The sequence below is a fragment of the Furipterus horrens genome, unplaced genomic scaffold, assembly GCF_987537825.1.
Source record: "Furipterus horrens unplaced genomic scaffold, mFurHor1.1.pri manual_scaffold_10, whole genome shotgun sequence".
In the NCBI taxonomy this organism is placed as follows: Eukaryota; Metazoa; Chordata; class Mammalia; order Chiroptera; family Furipteridae; genus Furipterus; species Furipterus horrens.
The window spans coordinates 42,106,288-42,122,847 of NW_028327180.1; the positions used below are offsets into that span (position 1 = coordinate 42,106,288).

At 45.6% G+C, this 16,560-nt stretch overlaps 2 protein-coding genes across 6 annotated transcripts; one reads left to right on the forward strand and one right to left on the reverse strand.

Annotated features, from left to right (window-relative positions):
- Nucleotides 1-1,901: 1,901 nt before the first annotated feature.
- On the reverse strand, nt 1,902-9,912 carry FBXL12 (F-box and leucine rich repeat protein 12). Of its 4 annotated transcripts, XM_090289516.1 has the most exons (6): nt 9,796-9,909; nt 9,350-9,572; nt 8,568-8,661; nt 6,208-6,659; nt 6,051-6,123; nt 1,903-3,245 (listed from the first exon to the last, which is right to left on the reverse strand). In XM_090289516.1, the coding sequence occupies exons 4-6, from the start codon at nt 6,309-6,311 to the stop codon at nt 2,424-2,426; spliced, it is 999 nt and encodes a 332-aa protein (XP_090145642.1). In that variant the 5' UTR covers nt 6,312-6,659; nt 8,568-8,661; nt 9,350-9,572; nt 9,796-9,909; the 3' UTR covers nt 1,903-2,423. The 4 variants fall into 4 exon arrangements, with proteins under 4 accessions (XP_090145640.1, XP_090145639.1, XP_090145641.1 ...); XM_090289514.1 differs by having other exon boundaries at nt 1,902-3,245; nt 6,051-6,659; nt 9,800-9,912; XM_090289513.1 differs by having other exon boundaries at nt 1,902-3,245; nt 6,051-6,659; nt 9,796-9,912.
- A 22-nt stretch (nt 9,913-9,934) lies between these two features.
- UBL5 (ubiquitin like 5) lies at nt 9,935-11,405 on the forward strand. 2 transcript variants are annotated; one of them, XM_090289517.1, is made up of 5 exons: nt 9,935-10,028; nt 10,277-10,343; nt 10,511-10,594; nt 10,755-10,792; nt 11,243-11,405. In XM_090289517.1, exons 2-5 carry the CDS (start codon nt 10,288-10,290, stop codon nt 11,284-11,286), a joined length of 222 nt encoding a protein of 73 aa, XP_090145643.1. In that variant the 5' UTR covers nt 9,935-10,028; nt 10,277-10,287; the 3' UTR covers nt 11,287-11,405. The 2 variants fall into 2 exon arrangements, with proteins under 2 accessions (XP_090145643.1, XP_090145644.1); XM_090289518.1 differs by lacking the exon at nt 9,935-10,028 and adding an exon at nt 10,037-10,089.
- Nucleotides 11,406-16,560: the final 5,155 nt, after the last annotated feature.

Here is a 16,560-nt window from a genome sequence, read left to right on the forward strand (position 1 = left end):
ACCACACCAACAAGGGTTAGGTGATTTCTAGAGACAACAAACCAGTCAATTCAACCACCTCCTTTATCTAACTCTCCCACTCTAAACCAATACACACTTTGCCCTAAATCACCCTAGGACCAGTAACAGTAACAGACAACTAGGGACTACCGCTAGAGCCACTGAAATTATTCAAATTAGCCAACTGTAAGCTTGCACAGCTTGCTTACCCTGCCTCGCCCATTCCTTCCAGCAAAGATCATAACAAAGGCTGCCCATGCTTTCCCTCTCTTTCTGACCAATTCTGGTGCACCCCCGTGTGGCCCTGCGTGGAATGGCATGGCGTGTCCCCTTCTCTTGGAAATTATATGTAATAAACTTTTTATCAAAGACAGTTGCCTTCCTGTCACTCACCTTACTATCTGTGATTGAAACAAATCATTTTTAAATAGAGAGTATTCTTAAGTCTGCAGACTCTCATCCGGGAGAAGGCAATGGTTAGGGGTGAGGGATCCCAAGAAGTGGGGAGCTCTGTCTGATGTCCCATAACCCCACCACCCCTCAGAGCTAAGCCAGAGAAGGGGTCACGAAGGCACAGTGAGTCCTCTAGAAGACACCTCTAACCAGTGCTCTGCTCATGGCAGCTCAGGACCACCATTACTAAACTTTCGGGAATTTCGTGATTCAGCTGTTAAACTGTTGGAGGCTTGAAACTGGCCATTGTAACAGTATTTACACCACAGAAGTGCACACTCTACCAATGCTACAAATCAGGGCTTTCCCCGCCACCACCTGCTAACACCCTCTGTTAAACGTTTGTATGTGCACCACTGACTCTAACTTCACATCTGCCCTCCATTCCTACTAGAAAGGCAGAGTAAAAGGAAGCTTTCTTCCCCTGGAGCTGCTTTAGATGGGGCATTTGCAGCCCACCTCCAGGACTACCAGCAGGGCCCAGCCCAGGATTGGCGTTGACCCCTTCTATCATACTCCCCCCAGTTGATCCCAGGCCTCCAGACAGACCTCATTTCCCTGCCTGACACTTCTCCAGTCTCCCATGCCCCCGCTTTGATCAACGCAGTCCCCCAGGTGCTGAACTGGAACTGCCGGGTTTGTCAAGAGTATAGGACCAGTAGACCCTAACCATGGCCACACTAGGGGAGAACTCACACCCTAGGCCTCATGCGGCCAGATGGGGAAGGAATTTCCCACTCCAAGCTCGAGTGGGAAAAGCATGGGAGAAACACCTGGGTCTTCTCTGATAGGTGCGCTTGGAATAAAAACTCAAGGGTACCCAGCACATCCCCCTTCTCTCTTCTGGCTCTGCCCACCACAGAGCAGGCACACTGGCTGATGGGGCAGGTGGTAAGACCATGGGGCCCTCCTACCCAGCTCAGATCAGAAGTAACGCTCGTCTCACCAGGTGGCACCCGTGATCATTATCAGTCTGCCACCTACATCTCTCAAGTGGTTCAGACCCAAAAGCCCCTAAAACCTGAGCCACCTGTGAGAAGGCCCTGTCCAACCTCACCCCATCATATGACTTCACTTCCTATTACTCACCCCTCGTTCCCTTAACCACAGGGACCTTCATTCGGTTCCTGGAAAATCCCAAGTTCATTTCCACCTCAGCAACTTTTGTCTTTTCTATCTTCCCAGCACTTTCCAGGGCTGGTTATTCATCACTGCTCAGGTCTCAGCTCAGAGGCCCACATGCGCCTCCAACGCGTGACCCTGGTTTATTGTCTCAGTTTCTGAAACTGTCCCCTGGATGCGCTCACGTGTTTATCACCCTGTCTTCTTGGTTTGGTTCAGTGCTGTGACCCAGCACCTAGGACAATGCCTACAAAATTACAGGGGCTTAGAAATGTTTGTTAAATAAATCGAATGCTTTAAAAATAATAATAAGTATTTTTCTTTAATAGCAAAATAATATATATATTGTAGAAAACTCGGGAAATACAAAATACAAAAAAAATTACAATTCATTAACATATTAATCCATGCATGTAAGGTATAATCAGTGTGTAGGTGTGTGGGTGCCCACGTAGACAGTCCTTCCAGCTTCCTAAGGGGCCCTGGCCTTTCAGGTCCCCCTAACTCCTAACCACACCCTTCTGCATCCATCCTGTTCCTGAGGACCGTCCTAAGAATGACCCTTCATCGAGGACCTTCTCGGGCCCGGTAAAGTGTAAGGCTTTGCAACATAACCGTGAGGTAGCTATGGTCTTCCCCATCTCCAGATGTGGGGACCAGGTTAGCTGATGTCACAGAGGACACACAGCTGGCAAACCCACTTGTCTGGTGGTGCCAAGGCCTCATTTCTCTCTACCTTTGGCCTTCAGGCCCCTCTAACCTAATTACTTGCCATCTGCAAGGTGCTGCCTAGAGGGCTTGGGGTTCGTTAATGAAAACCAAGATACACCTCATGGACAGGTGAAGAGTCACATCCACCAGTCCATAGAGTCTTTGGGGCAGGCCCTGACGACAACCATACAGTGAGGCAGGCCCTTACGCAGGATCCTGACTGCCTCCTCACTCTCCCACTCCAGCCCCTGCAGCTCAAGGACCTTAAGCTTGGGCATGGTGAGGCAGGAGGAGATTATTTCATCTGGAGAAGGCATTTCTGGGGTGACGTGCGGGCCCTGAAGGCACAGACTCTCCAGGGCCGGCATTCCCTCCAGGACTGACAGGCCAGCGGCAGAGAGGCCTGTAACAGTCACCCGGATCTTCCGAACACCCCGGAGGTGGCGGCTGATGGACAGGAGGGTGCTGTCGGCCGAGGGGGTGCAACCCAGGACCTCCAATCTTTGCAAGTAGCTCAGCTCCTGCAGGCTTGCATCCAGTCCCATCTCAGTCACCCGGTAGGTACCACCCAGCACCAGCGAGCGCAGGGCGCGGAAGCGTGTCAGGCCATGCAGGTGCTCATCCCGAAAGGCAGGAACACGAGACAGCACCATGCACTCAAGTAGGGGCAGCACAGTGGGGTCCTGCCCCTCGAGGAACCAGCCCATGGAAATCTCACAACTGTGCAGCTCCAGGGTCCTCAGGGTGCAAGGCAGGCTGGTGACTGGCACCATGCTCAAGTTGGCCACATGCAGGCAGAGACGCTTAAGGTTGGGGCACTTCTGGCCCAGGGCATTCATCAGGGCTGGAGACAACTGGGGAGCCTGGGAGCCTGAGAGCAGGTAGCCACCCAGGCGCAGGGAATGGAGTCGGGATGTCATGTACCGGTGAAGGAGGTGCCATATGACCTTAGGCCGCACCTGTAAAAGCCAAAGATAGCAATGACTAGGTAAGAGATACAGGAGGTCCTCCAAGGTCCCTACCTACCTGGAGTCAGACAAGCCCCAGCGGGGGTTCTGTTGCTCCCCTGGAATTGTCCTTCTACCACCAGCCTCACCTGACCAGACACTTCTCTGGGGTAACAAAACAATTTAACCCCAACATTTTGACTTCCAGATTTGAATAAAAGAAATGAAGGAAAAAGATTATATCAGACCTGTCTTTAGCAACAGAGTGGATTCTCATTATGTTCTGGAGTAAGTAACCTGGATTTTTATCCCTTTTTTAATGACCACCTCAGAGAGAAATAAGAAACATAAAAGAAAACTGAAAAAGGCTAAAACTGCCCAGGGTACATTAGATATAGGTTTAAAAAAAAAACCAAAACCACAGCCTGATAATAGCAAAAGCTGTAAAAAACTAACCCTGGGAAGTTAGACTTAGAAAACAAACAACTGATAGCTCTGTGCATTGCATTGTATGTACATTTTACCTAAAATAAATAAACAAATAGCCCTGGCTGGTGTGGCTCAGTGGATTGAGCACTGGCCTGCAAACCAAAGGCTTGCCGGTTCGATTCCCAGCCAGGACACAAGCCTGGGTTGCAGGCCAGGTCCCCAGTTGGGGGCTGCAAAAGGCAACCACACACTGATGTTCTCTCCCTCTTTCTCCCTCCCTTCCCCTCACTCTGAAAATAAATAAAATCTTTTAAACATAAATAAATTAATTAAAAGAAATAAAAAAGAAAACACATAGCATAAATTTTGTTGACTATTTTTTACAGAGGAATCACATCTTCCTGGCCAAATTTAAACCTGCAAGTTTGAAGGACAAATATTTTTTGTTTCAGAATATCAAATATTAGCCAGCATGTGGAGAAGCAGCTCTTGGGCCCTGCTGGTGGGAATTGGTCTGGCTACTCTGGAATGCAATCTGGTGATTTCTATTAAAATTTAAAATGTAGATACCCACTACCACCTGTTTTGTTTTTAATATAGATGCTTGTGTTTTTGTATGCAGAGACTATCTCCAGAAGAATTCCAAAGAAAATGGGAGCATTTGCTGCCTCTGGGGGAAAAGCCAGGGCGCCTTGGGTGACAAGATTGTTGCGGGGAGACATTCCTTTTCGCCTTTTATTATTTTGCATATTTTGAATCCTGGTTATTCTGGGGAAGGGTAAGACCACCAGGAAACAATTGTCAAAGGCTCTTCACTTCATCTGTAGTAATACTTCAACTTCTTGTTGTTGGTGGTTTATCTGCAATTTATTTTGTAATGTATTTAAAAAATAAAATGGACTGGTGGGTGGAAAGAGAAATGAATGGATGGATCAACAGGTGATAAAACAAACATAGTTCAATACAAATGGGGGGTATTTTGGTGTTCTCTGTACTATTTTTCCAACTTTTATGTTTGTTTAAAATTTTTCATAAGATAGTAGATATAACTAATATGGAAAAAAATCATTTTTAAAAAGGTAATCTAAATAAAAATAATTTCTGTACAGGGCCACAGCTCCTTATTCAAAACCCTTGTGAACAGGTAGATTTCAGAATTCAAAATTAAAATGGTGTATACCATATATAATACCATTAGTGGGGCCTAAGTCAGCACCCCATTATCAGATTAATATTATTCAGTATAACATAAGTCTATTTATTCTCAGTGGAATAAGAAAAAGGACATTAACGTCCTCACACCACTTTAGGTCAGGTTTTGGCATCAAATGAATTAGTGCCAACCTTACAAAACAAAACTTTCCACTTTGCAAGTTTTTAAAAAATCTTCAACAAGGACATTTTTTAATTGCTTTTAGAAAGGGAGAGAGAGAGCAATAGAAACCTCAATGTGAGAGAGAAACATGGATTCATTCCTTCTAGTAGGTGCCCTGACGGGGATTGAACCAACAACCTAGGTCTGTGTCCCACCAGAATTGAACCTGCAGAGCAAATCAATATTTATTTCTCTCTCTCCCTCCTCCTTCCTCTCCTTCCTCTCTCTAAACTCACTTTTTTTTAAAAGCGATGTAGTGTGAATAAAGTTAGTTGTGGGTGGATATATAGCTAAAATAGCATTTAATCATCTAAATAGTAGAATAGCATTATCTAAATTTTAGAAACATGTTAACAATGTTAACAATACTGTATATGACTTATGGGCGCACACATAGGAAGTAAATAAAAACGCCAAAGGAAGGCTACAATTCCATTTTATAATAGCGATTACCTCTGAGGAGGGTTTCAAAAAGTGCAATAAATATATCTAAAAATGTTTATGTATATAAGTATATAAAACATGTGTGTGTGTTTCATAAGATCTGCCATAAATGAGGCCAAAGAATAAAACAGGTTAAATCTAGGTGGTAAGTACCTGTTTATCTGAAGCCATGTTATCCTCTATACATTTCTATATATTTGAATAGTTCATAATAAAAACAAAAAAATGCAAATGGTAGAAACTGGAAATGGTTCGGTTGCATTACTCAGGATATTAATTCTGGAAATAAGCTGACAATGGAAATAATTTCCCATGAAAACTCACAATAGTAAGTGATAATCTAATCATCAACCAGCATTTATCATATGCTGACTATGAATAGCTGACACTAAGCCCATTCCCTGAACAATCTCAGCTAACCCCGTTTTGGAGATGGGGAAACTGAGGCCAGGAGGTCGCAAAGTAGTAGGTAAGCGATACAGCCCGGGCGAGTCTCGGGCGGCCTGGCGCTAAATCCGGGGTCCGGCCACAAGACAGTGGCCCAAGACCGCCCCGCCTACCTCACTTACCATGTAGACGGACAGGTCGATGTGTCGCCACAGCCACCCGTCGTTCACCAGCCTCTTCCAGCGGTGACAGACCCTGAGGAAGGAGACCGCCATTAGAACTATCTGACCCTGACCGACCCTTCGCCCGCCGCACTCCCAACCGCTGAGCGAGGCCCACCTGGAGAGGCGAATCCGGTCCCTGACGGGGAGGTAAGAAAAGATCTCCAACAGGACCAAGTCCGGCAAATCCGAAAGAGTCGCCATGATCCCGCCAACACGCATTGCCACTTCTGGCTAAAGGAACTCCGTGAAGCGCCCTGGCAGCGCCTCAGGAGACTAGGGTAGTGGGGGTGCCAGCAGGGAGGTAGCCACGGCCTTGGGTAGCCCGCGGGGCTTCAGCTTTCCTGCTGGGGCGCGTCGCTGAGCCCCTCCGGGAGATCTGGACGAGACTCCGAGGATGAAGCCTTAAACCAGTACAAGCTTGGAAGGCGTGGCTAGGGCAGTGACGACACCATGGGCGGGGTGCGGCTCTGGGGGCGAGTTAGGGACGAGGACCAAACTCTGAAGGCGTAGCTGGAGTAGTGCCAAGAAGCGTCGGGGCGGAGCTGGGGACCATGTCGAGCCTCGAAGCTGCGGTTAGGGGCCGGGAAAGGGATCAAACTCAAAAGGCATGGCTGGGGCTGTGAGGAGGCCAGGGAGGGAGCAGGGCCGGGAGGAGACTTGGGAGGCCGGGGCTGGGGGCCACGACCGAATGGGGGAGGTGTAGCTGAGGCGGTGACAAACCTTGGGGGCAGTGTAGGGGGCGGGACCGAGAGTGGAGAACTGGGCGGAGAGCGAAGCTTCTACATTTCAACATTTAACAATGTTTTTTGATGCACATGCACAAGGATAATTTGTAGACGAGAAATAACTTGTTAAAAGGGCATGTTGAATATTTCGTTTTGATTGATAGTGACAAATTGTTCCCTCAGAGGCTGAGTTGACAATCCTATCAAATATCACTTATTTTTAAAATAGCATTTGATAATGCACCCCAACCAGGGATCAAAGCCATAACCTACGTATGTGCTCTGACCAGGGATCGATCCCACAACCTCTTGGTGTTATGGGCCCACGCTCCATTCAAGACACTAGGCCAAGGCTAGAAAATGGAAACTTTTAAAGGTAGTTGTTCCTGGGGAGGGGCTGGGGTCTGAAGGCAAGCAAACTTTATGTGCTGTATATAGAATTTTGTACTGCTTGAATTTTTACCATGTGCAAGTACGTTACCTGTAAAAAACAAACAAACCTAAGTTCCAAATATTTATTAATAAAGAAAACCTTTGGATATTTTTCTTCAAACAAGAGCACAGAAAAAAATGTTTCCTGTTCTGGCAGCCATCTTGTGACTGGAAGAAAAGGTCAAAAGAATTGCAGACAGGTCAAGTCACATGCCAGGACCTCAAGCCCAGATCTTTCTGAGGCCAGAACATGGTCTCTCTCACAATGCCCTATGGTCGTGGTTTCCTCTGGAGAACACACACCATCTTGTAGGGACAATGCCCTCTGGGCTCCCAGGGCCTGGGCTTGCATTCACACCACCTATCACAATGTGTCGCAAGGGCCTCTTCATTTGTCCTCTCCTTTGTCTTCCTCCTCTATCAGACTGAACTCTGAGGTAGTAGGTCGGCCTTGGTCATTGCTGTATCTTCAAGGCCTGCTGGCACGCTGCGATTCTGGGAGAAGGGACCTCCTGAGAAAGTCCCTTCACCCCTAAGATTATTCCCCCTCCAGTGAACACTGGGTGGGAGGGTTGCCTTTAAGTTCAGAATCCAGGTATTCCTGCCCTCAGCACAGTTAGAGGAGGTTCCTAAGAACCATCTTCTGCCCGCCTACAGTGTAAAGAGAAAGGATCCCCATATGAAAGCTCCCTTCTCTGAGTCAGAAACGCAAGAAACAAGGGAGCAGAGGGGCCTGCCCAGCTGGCTCTTGGGTCATGACCCAGACCTCTCCTTCCTAGGAAGCACCTACCTTCCCCAGATGGAGCAAATCTGACTGCAGATACTACTGCCTCCAAGACAGGGGGGGTGGGGCTGCCCTGGCCCTTCAAAGCGCCATCACTGAAACCCTTCTTAGGAAGCCCCAGATTATAATTACCAGGGTGTGGGGATGGGTCATTAAGATGCAGTGTCCTGTCTCCTGAGGCCCCCTCCCCCTCTCATCTTGGGAGCATTGGCAGTCTAGTTCTGGGACTTCCCATTTCCTGCCCCCCTCAGGATGGCTTAGCCCAGCTGGAGATCCCCATGGAGCCCAAGCCCCCAGCAATCTCAGACTTTATTTTCCTCCCCTTTCCAAAACACTCCCCACTCCTTTCCAATCTCTCCCAGCCCACAACTCAGCATCATGATCCTATCTCTGATTAACGTTGAGAAATTAAAACTCCTTTAAAACAAAAACAAAAACAAAAAACTAACATCCCTGGCCATTGTGCTTGGTTAGTTGAAGCACCCTCCTATACATCAAAAGGTTGCAGGTTCAATTCCCAGTCAGAGCATGTACCTAGGTTGCAGGTTCGATCCCTGGTGGGGGCGTGGAAGAGAGGTGACCAATCGATGTTTCTCTCACATCAATGTTTCTTTCTCCACCTTCCTCTCTCTAAAAACAAAAAATGTCCTCAGGTGAGGATAAAAAACAAAACTAAACTAAACTAACATTTACTTTGGCCCCCCTAGCCCATTACAAAAGTAACATGTTCATTGTAGATAATCTGGGAAAATATGAAAATGCACCAACAAGGAAAAAAAGCCTCAGTAATTTATCTTGTGACATCAACATAAGAAACATCCAAACCTATAGAGAATTAAAATTTTTAAAGTTTATCTGAGCCAAACTGAGGACGTGCTGGGAAGATGTCAAACGCTCCAGAGAGTAACTGTTGCAGTCTAACACATTTGAAATTAAGGAGGAAACCACCCAGGGTGGCGAGAACTGCGGGGACTGGATTACATGATAGTTAACAAGATTATGTGCTTTCTTGATCGTGTAAAGCTTATTTCAAAAATGTGTTAACCTAGATGCACAGAGACAATAGGGCTTGCTTAAAGCAAAGATAAACCTTTTACTAAAATGTTATATGCCTAAGACAAGACTACCCACTATAGCCTCCCAGTTTGCAATTTAGGATCAGATCACCCTGTGAGGTTACTTTCCTTAGAACTCCCTTTTCATCCACAGAACACAGGGAGGGGAACCAGACCTGCAGTACAGGAGCTACAAGGTAAATTTGAGATCTCCAAAGTGCTTCCCTGAGGGCGGGAGCGACCTTTCTTGAAGATAATAACCTGGAAGATTTTGCCTGTGTGCCATTTTCAACTTCCTGGCTTCTGTTGCCGAGAGAGCGCAACTTCCATTCTAGTAAGTGCTGGTATTCAGGCCAGGATCCAGGATCAGGCGGTTCCTTCGCTTACTGACTATAGTCTGCACCCCACAGGGGAGGCCCAAACCAGAATGAAGGCAGGGGCGGGACGGGATGACTGCAGGACTCGAGCCGGCTTCCCGTAGTCCCTGTATTTGCAGTAAGAGGCTTCGTCGAGCTCAGGAAGGGCAGGTCACCTCCCCCTCCCCAATGTGACCTGGGCCTCTCTAGATTCGCCATCTGACGGTGTCTCCCTACAGCGAATGGGGCCTCAACGAGCTGGGCCCCGGCCCCTGACCTTTGACTCTCCCTCCGCACCCCTCCCCCGGCCCTCCACAGGCTGGGACACCCCCCACACTCGGCCCCACGCACCAACCCTAAGTTGCCCTGCCTAGTCTGGGGATCCCAGCGCCGCTCCTGAGGACAGCAAGCCTTATGCCACAGCAGGTACCGCACAGAATGCTACGGGGTATTAACTGGCACCGGGGGAGGGGCGGACGCTTTAAGCTGCGCACTTCCGCTTCCGGTTCTTAGCGTTGCCCCTGGCCCTGGCTTTACTCTCCGGCGGCTAGATTGTGGCGTCGGCAGGTTCTAGGCGATTCGAGGTGAGGGGCCTGGTGGAACAGTTTGGAGTCGGAGAAAGCTATTGGGACCCGGCCATCGAAGGTCTGCGGTCCCGCGAGAGGCAATCTGACGTGGGGGGAGGCGCGGTCCTGGGACATGGAACTCGAGGTCTCGGAGAACCCGGGTCTGTGGGGGCTGGGAAGTGAATGTATGTCTAAGCTGGAGGTCTTGGGGCCTGGGAGACTTTGACGTCCCGTCTCTGCTGCTTCCTAACCCACGCCCTCTGTAGTTCCAGACAGGATGATCGAGGTTGTTTGCAACGACCGCCTGGGGAAGAAGGTCCGCGTGAAGTGCAAGTATCCGCTCGTGATGGATACAGGGGTCCCTGGGGGTGCTTGGCGTAAGACAACTCAGTCTGTGTTGTAGAGGGGGCGGAAGGGGTCCTGGCAAAGTGCATTCAGCCCTGTAATGTCTTCTTCGTTCTACCACTCCGTACCATTTTCCTTAACTCCTCTGCCCCTAGCACCGATGACACCATCGGGGACCTTAAGAAGCTGATCGCGGCCCAAACGGGTACCCGTTGGAACAAGATTGTACTAAAGAAATGGTGAGTGCAGTGACAGAGCTGGGGGCTGAACAGGACAAGATCAGAAGGTTTGGGTTGAGGAGTGCTGCAGACAGCCCTTTGCTTAGGCAGGGCTTCCTTAGCTTTCCTCCAGGGTGAAGAGCCTCCTCAGGTTTCTGTCTGAAAGGTTTCTATCCCGTAGGTACACGATTTTTAAGGACCACGTTTCTCTGGGGGACTGTATCCTTTGTGTGATTTCTTGAGGAAGGGTCTATGTACCATGTCCTGTTTCTCTTTGTTCAATACTGAGTCTGAGATTATGCAATACTATATTTAACTTAGTATGTAGCACATGGTAAACATTTAGAAAATGGGAGTCACATTATTTTATCGGAGGAGGAGGGTGGTTTCCTGGTTAAATATGTTGAGGCTTAGAAGACACTTTACGGTCAAAATATTTATTACTGAGTTGTCTAGTGTGGATAGGAGTCAGGGTGGAGTGAGCCTTCTGTACAAAAGGAGCATGAACTTTTGTTTTATAGTTTGGATTCTTTTCAAATCAAAATGACCCAGTCCAAAATGGTTTCCTTCGCTGTGGGCTGAATGCTCAGGCTACCCTGTCCCAGCTCTGAGAGATGAAAGGGTGGGAACCAAACCTATAGTAAGGATTCCTTAACATCTTTACTTCAGATGAAATCCACGATGGGATGAACCTGGAACTTTATTACCAATAAAGGAGAATTCCTTTCCCACGCTCTGCCCTCCCCACCTCTTCTCTCTTCTCTCACCCTTAACCCCTACACTGGTATGGATGCTTGTTTTTAAAAGTCATGTTAATAAAAACTTAGAAGAAGCTTCATTGTTGTTGTCTTTGAATGAGGGGAGTTCGGTGTCTGGTTGTCACTATACTGTACTCTCAGTGCCCAGCTACTCAGTAAGAGCTCAAGATTGACTGGCTCAGTGAGGGAAGAGTAAGTTAGTAGACTGGGAACCTGTGTGGAGCTTGCCATGGGTTTCTGAAGGGCAAGACATCCTAAGATTATTTTCATCCTAATAGACCAAGGAACCTCTGGGTAGGGATAGTAGACGTAGTAGTTAGAAATACAGGTTCTGGATTCACACAGACTATGGGTGGAATCCCAGCTCTAATACCAACAGTAACCCTAAGCAAGTTACTTAACCTCCCTAAGCCTTCACTTCCTTTTCCAAACTGGAACTGATGGTGCATTGTTGTGTTGTGAAGTGTAGATAAAATAAAACATGGTTAAGCATCTATAGTTCCTTGCACTTATGAAATCCTAGTGGACAGAGCAAGACAGTGTGGCATAGGCTGAATTTTGATTGATCATTAATAGTGGGATTTGGGGAAGTCAGCTTCTTCGATCCTCAGTTTCCTCCTCTGAAATGGGGTGCTATGATGATGCCCACATCTCAATGAGGTAATGCATTTAAAACAGGATGTCTGCTACATGGTGTTATTAACTGTCTCCAGCCTTTTCCAAGACGTGAGTAGACAGGACACCAAAAACCCCATCTGTTCCCCTAGCCATATATCCTAGGGTTGACCTTGGCCCTGTCCTTTCCCAGAGCCGTATACTGGAGCCCTTCTCAAGAGCTTCACCCAGAACCTTGCTCCATTCTTTCTCCCCTCTCTTGTATTGGCCTGCCCTATCCTATCTCAGTACACAAACACAGTCAAGTCTATAGTCCACTGCTCCTTCCCTTCCCCCCAAGCTCCTCACAGCCTCTGCCTTCCTGTCACCACCAAGCTTCTTGGGAGAGGTATCAACCAGCTGTCTGGGATGCTGCTGGCCCGTAGTCAGTTGAGAATGTTTCTCTTTGGTCTCCATTAGTCACATCTCTACATGCCTCTTGGATTCCCTCCTATCCCGAAGACATGTTTCCTGGTAGCCTTGCTCTTCCTACACTTAGGTTCAATTTGCCCCTTTACCTCTGTTAAAACAAAAAAATTAAATTTAACGCCATGACAGCCTTTTATCAACCAGTATCACCCCAACAAATTTAATAAAGAAATATATATAAAAGGAATTAACAAAAATAAAACTTGAAGTAAAGAAAAAAAGAAAAGATGTAATGATAAACTACATGACAGCCTTGACAAGGTGATTCCCTATAATTTCAAGTCAGCATAGAAAAGTACATGCTAAAAGGCAAAACCCTTCCCTCCATTCTCCTTCCTAGGTCAGGACTTTTTCAGTGTATTTGCGTAGACTTCATTTTTATTTTTAACAGATAACTGTGCTAATATCTACTTGTAAAAAAAAAACAAATGTTTTGTTAAAAATTGTTTCATATTTACACGACCCCTCCTACCGGTGGAAGTCATTAACATATTTGATACAGACATTTTTTGAAATAACAATCTATAGTTTTTATACAATTGGGATAATTATATCTTCTGTAATATCACATACCATGAAGTTTTCTTTCTTTATACTTTTGACATCTTTCCATATAAATTTTATATCTTATTCTGTTTAATTAGTATTATTGATTTTTGTTACACTTTTTTTTTTTAAACATAAAAGGGCAGTATGGAGGTATTTTTATGGTAATGGAACTGCTCTGTCTGGAACTGTGGTAGTAAATGCAGAGTTCTTCATTTGTCAAAAAGGATGTAGGAAGAAACAGAATGCAGGCCATCAAATGAATCTGCCTGTATTACAAATGAATCACGTGACCACACTGAAGCAGGTAGGGAAGAACGCTGACCTAAGTTTGGGAAAAGTATGATGGGGTCCTGAAAGGTTAAAGACAAAACGTATGCAAAAACACTACTCTAGCTGGTAAATATGTTCCTCACAGGGATATGATTTAGCAGTTCTGAAACTTGTACATGTGTCTCCACACACAAAGTGAACAAATGGGTAAATATATTCTAGATAATGAGAGCCAGGTTTCTCACTGCTGGAGAAGGAAGTTACAAATAAAATGAGACACCAGTGGGTGAAAGGGTGTGACTAGAATGAACCCTGTAGGACTGGATTAAAGTTGGAGGCATCAGTGTGGACATGGTTTTTATTTACTGTGTATACAGACAATGTAGAAATGCAGATACGTGTGAATACATTTATTTCTTTGCTTTTTCCACTTAAGAGGGACCAGAAGCAGTGACAACCCAGTAGCAATGAACATGCCCAGTACCCAGATCTTGGTATCTAAGTAACATTCTCCAGTGCAAGAAGCCAGGGCTTCTTTGAGAAGTGATTGTAAAAACAAAATAAAAATGTCCTGTTTAAGTTGCTCATTTCTTCCTTTACCTGCATCACCAGTGGTAGTCATTAACATATTTTATTGAATCCAGAAATTTTCTGTGATATAAACCTATAGTTTCTATGCAGTTGAGATAATTATACATACTCTAATATTGATACTGTTCAGAAGCTTGCTTTTTTATGCTTTGATATCGTCCCATAAATTATGGCATTATTTTAAGTAATTCTATTTGTTGATTTGTTATTCCTTTCTACACACTATAATTGCTATGCTGTACTATGATTTGCTTTTTTCCACCCAGCTAATACATTCTTGCTACATATGGGCCTGGCACTGTTGTGAGGTTTTTTTTTTTTTGTTTTTTGTTTTTTTAGATTTTATTTATTTTTAGAGAGAGCAGAAGGGAGGGAGAAAGCAAAGGAGAGAAACATGGATGTGCAAAATATGCATCGATTGGCTGCCTCCCACATGCTCCCAACTGGGGACCTGGCCCGCAACCCAGTCATGTGCCCTGACTTAGAATCAAACCGGCAACCCTGCAGTTCACAGACAGGCATTTGATCCACTGAGCCATACTAGCAAGGGCGCCAGGCACTGTTCTGAGTGCTTTATATAAATTAACTCATTTAATATTTACATCAAAGGTATGTATGAAATATGTATATATTTTTTTGCCTTTTTTATTTTTTAGTAATTTTTATTATGTTGTTACAATTGTCCCAATTTCTTTTTCCTTTGCTCCCCTCCGCTAGTACCCCACTTCCCTCTAACAATCCCACCCCGCCTTAGTTCATGTCCATGGGTTGTGCAGATAGTTCTTTGGCTTCACCGTTTCCTATGTTATCCTTAACTTCCTCCTCTCTATTTTGTAACTACCAATTATGCTTCTTACTCCCTGCACCATTTCTCCCCCTCCCCTCTCCCAGCTGATAGTCCTCCAAATGATCTCCATACTTATGATTCTGTTCCTATTCTGGTTTGCTTAGTTTGTTTTGTTTTGTTTTAGATTCTGTTGTTGATAGTTGTGAGTTGTCATTTTAATGTTCATAGTCCTTTTTCTTAAATATGTCCCTTTAACATTTCATATAATAATGTCTTGGTGATGATGAACTCTTAGCTTTACCTTGTCTAGGAAGTACTTTATCTGACCTTCCATTCTAAATGATAGCTTTGCTGGATAGAGTAATCTTGGTTGTAGGTACTTGCTTTTCATCACTTTGAATACTTCTTGCCAGTCCCTTCTTGCCTGCAAAGTTTCTTTTCAGAAATAAGCTGATAGTCTTATAGGCACTGCTTTGTAAGTAACTCTCTGCTTTTCTCTTGCTGCTTTTAAGATTATCTTTAACCTTTGGCATTTCAATTATGATGTGTCTTTGTGTGGTCCTCTTTGGGTCTAGCTTGTTTGGGACTCTGTGCTTCCTGGACTTGTATGTCTGTTTCCTTCGCCAAATTTGGGGAGTTTTCCTTCATTGATTTTTCACATAAGTTTTCAATTTCGTGCTCTTCCTCTTCTCCTTCTGGCACCCCTATCATTCGGATATTGGCATGTTTAAAGTTGTCCTGGAGGTTTCTAAGCCCCTCCTCACTTTTTTCAGTTTTTTTTTTCCTCATTCTGTAGTGGTTGACTGTTTATTTCTTCCTTATGTTCCAAATCATCGACTTGAACCCCAGTTTCCTTCCCTTCACCACTGGTTTTGTGTAGATTTTCTTCGTTTTATTTAGCATAGACTTCACTTCTTCCCTTATACATTTGCCATACTTAAGCATATCTGTCAAGTCTGTGAGCATCTTTATCACCAGTGTTTTGAACTCTATGTATGTTAGGTTGGCTATCTCCTCGTCGCTTAGTTCTCCCACTGGAACCTTGATCCATTCCCTCTTTGGGGCCATACTTCTCTGTCTCCTCATCTTGACAGACTCCTGTGTTTGTTTGCCTCTGTGTCTTAGGTAGAGCTGTTGCACCTGCTACGTTGTAAGGGGCAGAGCCTTAGATACTCATCAGTATGGGGCAACCCGTTTCACCACGTTGTGGCACTGTATGTGGGGGAGGGGTCTGAGAACAATGCCACTTGCTCAGCACTCACTCCTTTTCCAGGCATTTCTCCCAATTCCTGTATGGGACTGGTGCCTCTAGATATTGCCCCAGTCATGGTTCCCAGGGTGGGTGGATATGTGGATGTTGTAGGACTGTGGGAGTCCTCTAAACAAGCAGACCCTGTTGAGAGACCAAGAGTTTCTTCCTCTGCCCCAGCCCCCACTGGTTCGCACAGTCAGAAGCAATGAGGCTTTATTTTCTCCAGCGCTGGAACTGTGAGCTTCATGGTCTGGTCTAGTGCTGGAAGTGCTCCCCAGGTGTCCCTCCCAATTTTTAAAAAATGTGTTACTGCGCTTTCTGCCAGCCTGCTGCTGCCGCTGCCATCATACCACTTACTCTCCACCCCTTCTGCCTGTCTGGATGAGTATTTCTTCTTTATATCTTTGTTTGTTGGACTTCAGTGTAGTTCAGTTTTCTGGAACTTCTGGTTGTCTCAGTTTTGGGGTAGTTGTATTCCTGCTTAGTTGTGGAGGGAGACGCAGTGTGTCTACCTACGCCTCCATCTTGGCCAGAAGTCCTATTTTATTTCTTATCCTAATTTCATAGATGGGAAAGCTGAAATGCAGAGGTTAAGTAATTTGTTCAAGATCATAGCAAATGGTAGAGCCAGGCTTTGAACTCAAGCAATTTGGCTCTTGAGTGCTGTTAACCTTCTACTACATCGTGTCTCTACTTT

Excerpts from the sequence above, each read along its gene's own strand:
- FBXL12 (XM_090289514.1), bottom strand. The coding sequence starts at position 6,311 with ATGCGTGTTGGCGGGATCATGGCGACTCTTTCGGATTTGCCGGACTTG. Across the intron at positions 3,246-6,050 it reads TCGACCTGTCCGTCTACATG|GTGCGGCCTAAGGTCATATG; the intron begins GTAAGTGAGGTA and ends TGGCTTTTACAG.
- UBL5 (XM_090289517.1), top strand. The coding sequence starts at position 10,288 with ATGATCGAGGTTGTTTGCAACGACCGCCTGGGGAAGAAGGTCCGCGTG. Across the intron at positions 10,595-10,754 it reads AAGATTGTACTAAAGAAATG|GTACACGATTTTTAAGGACC; the intron begins GTGAGTGCAGTG and ends TCTATCCCGTAG. Across the intron at positions 10,793-11,242 it reads CCACGTTTCTCTGGGGGACT|ATGAAATCCACGATGGGATG; the intron begins GTATCCTTTGTG and ends TCTTTACTTCAG.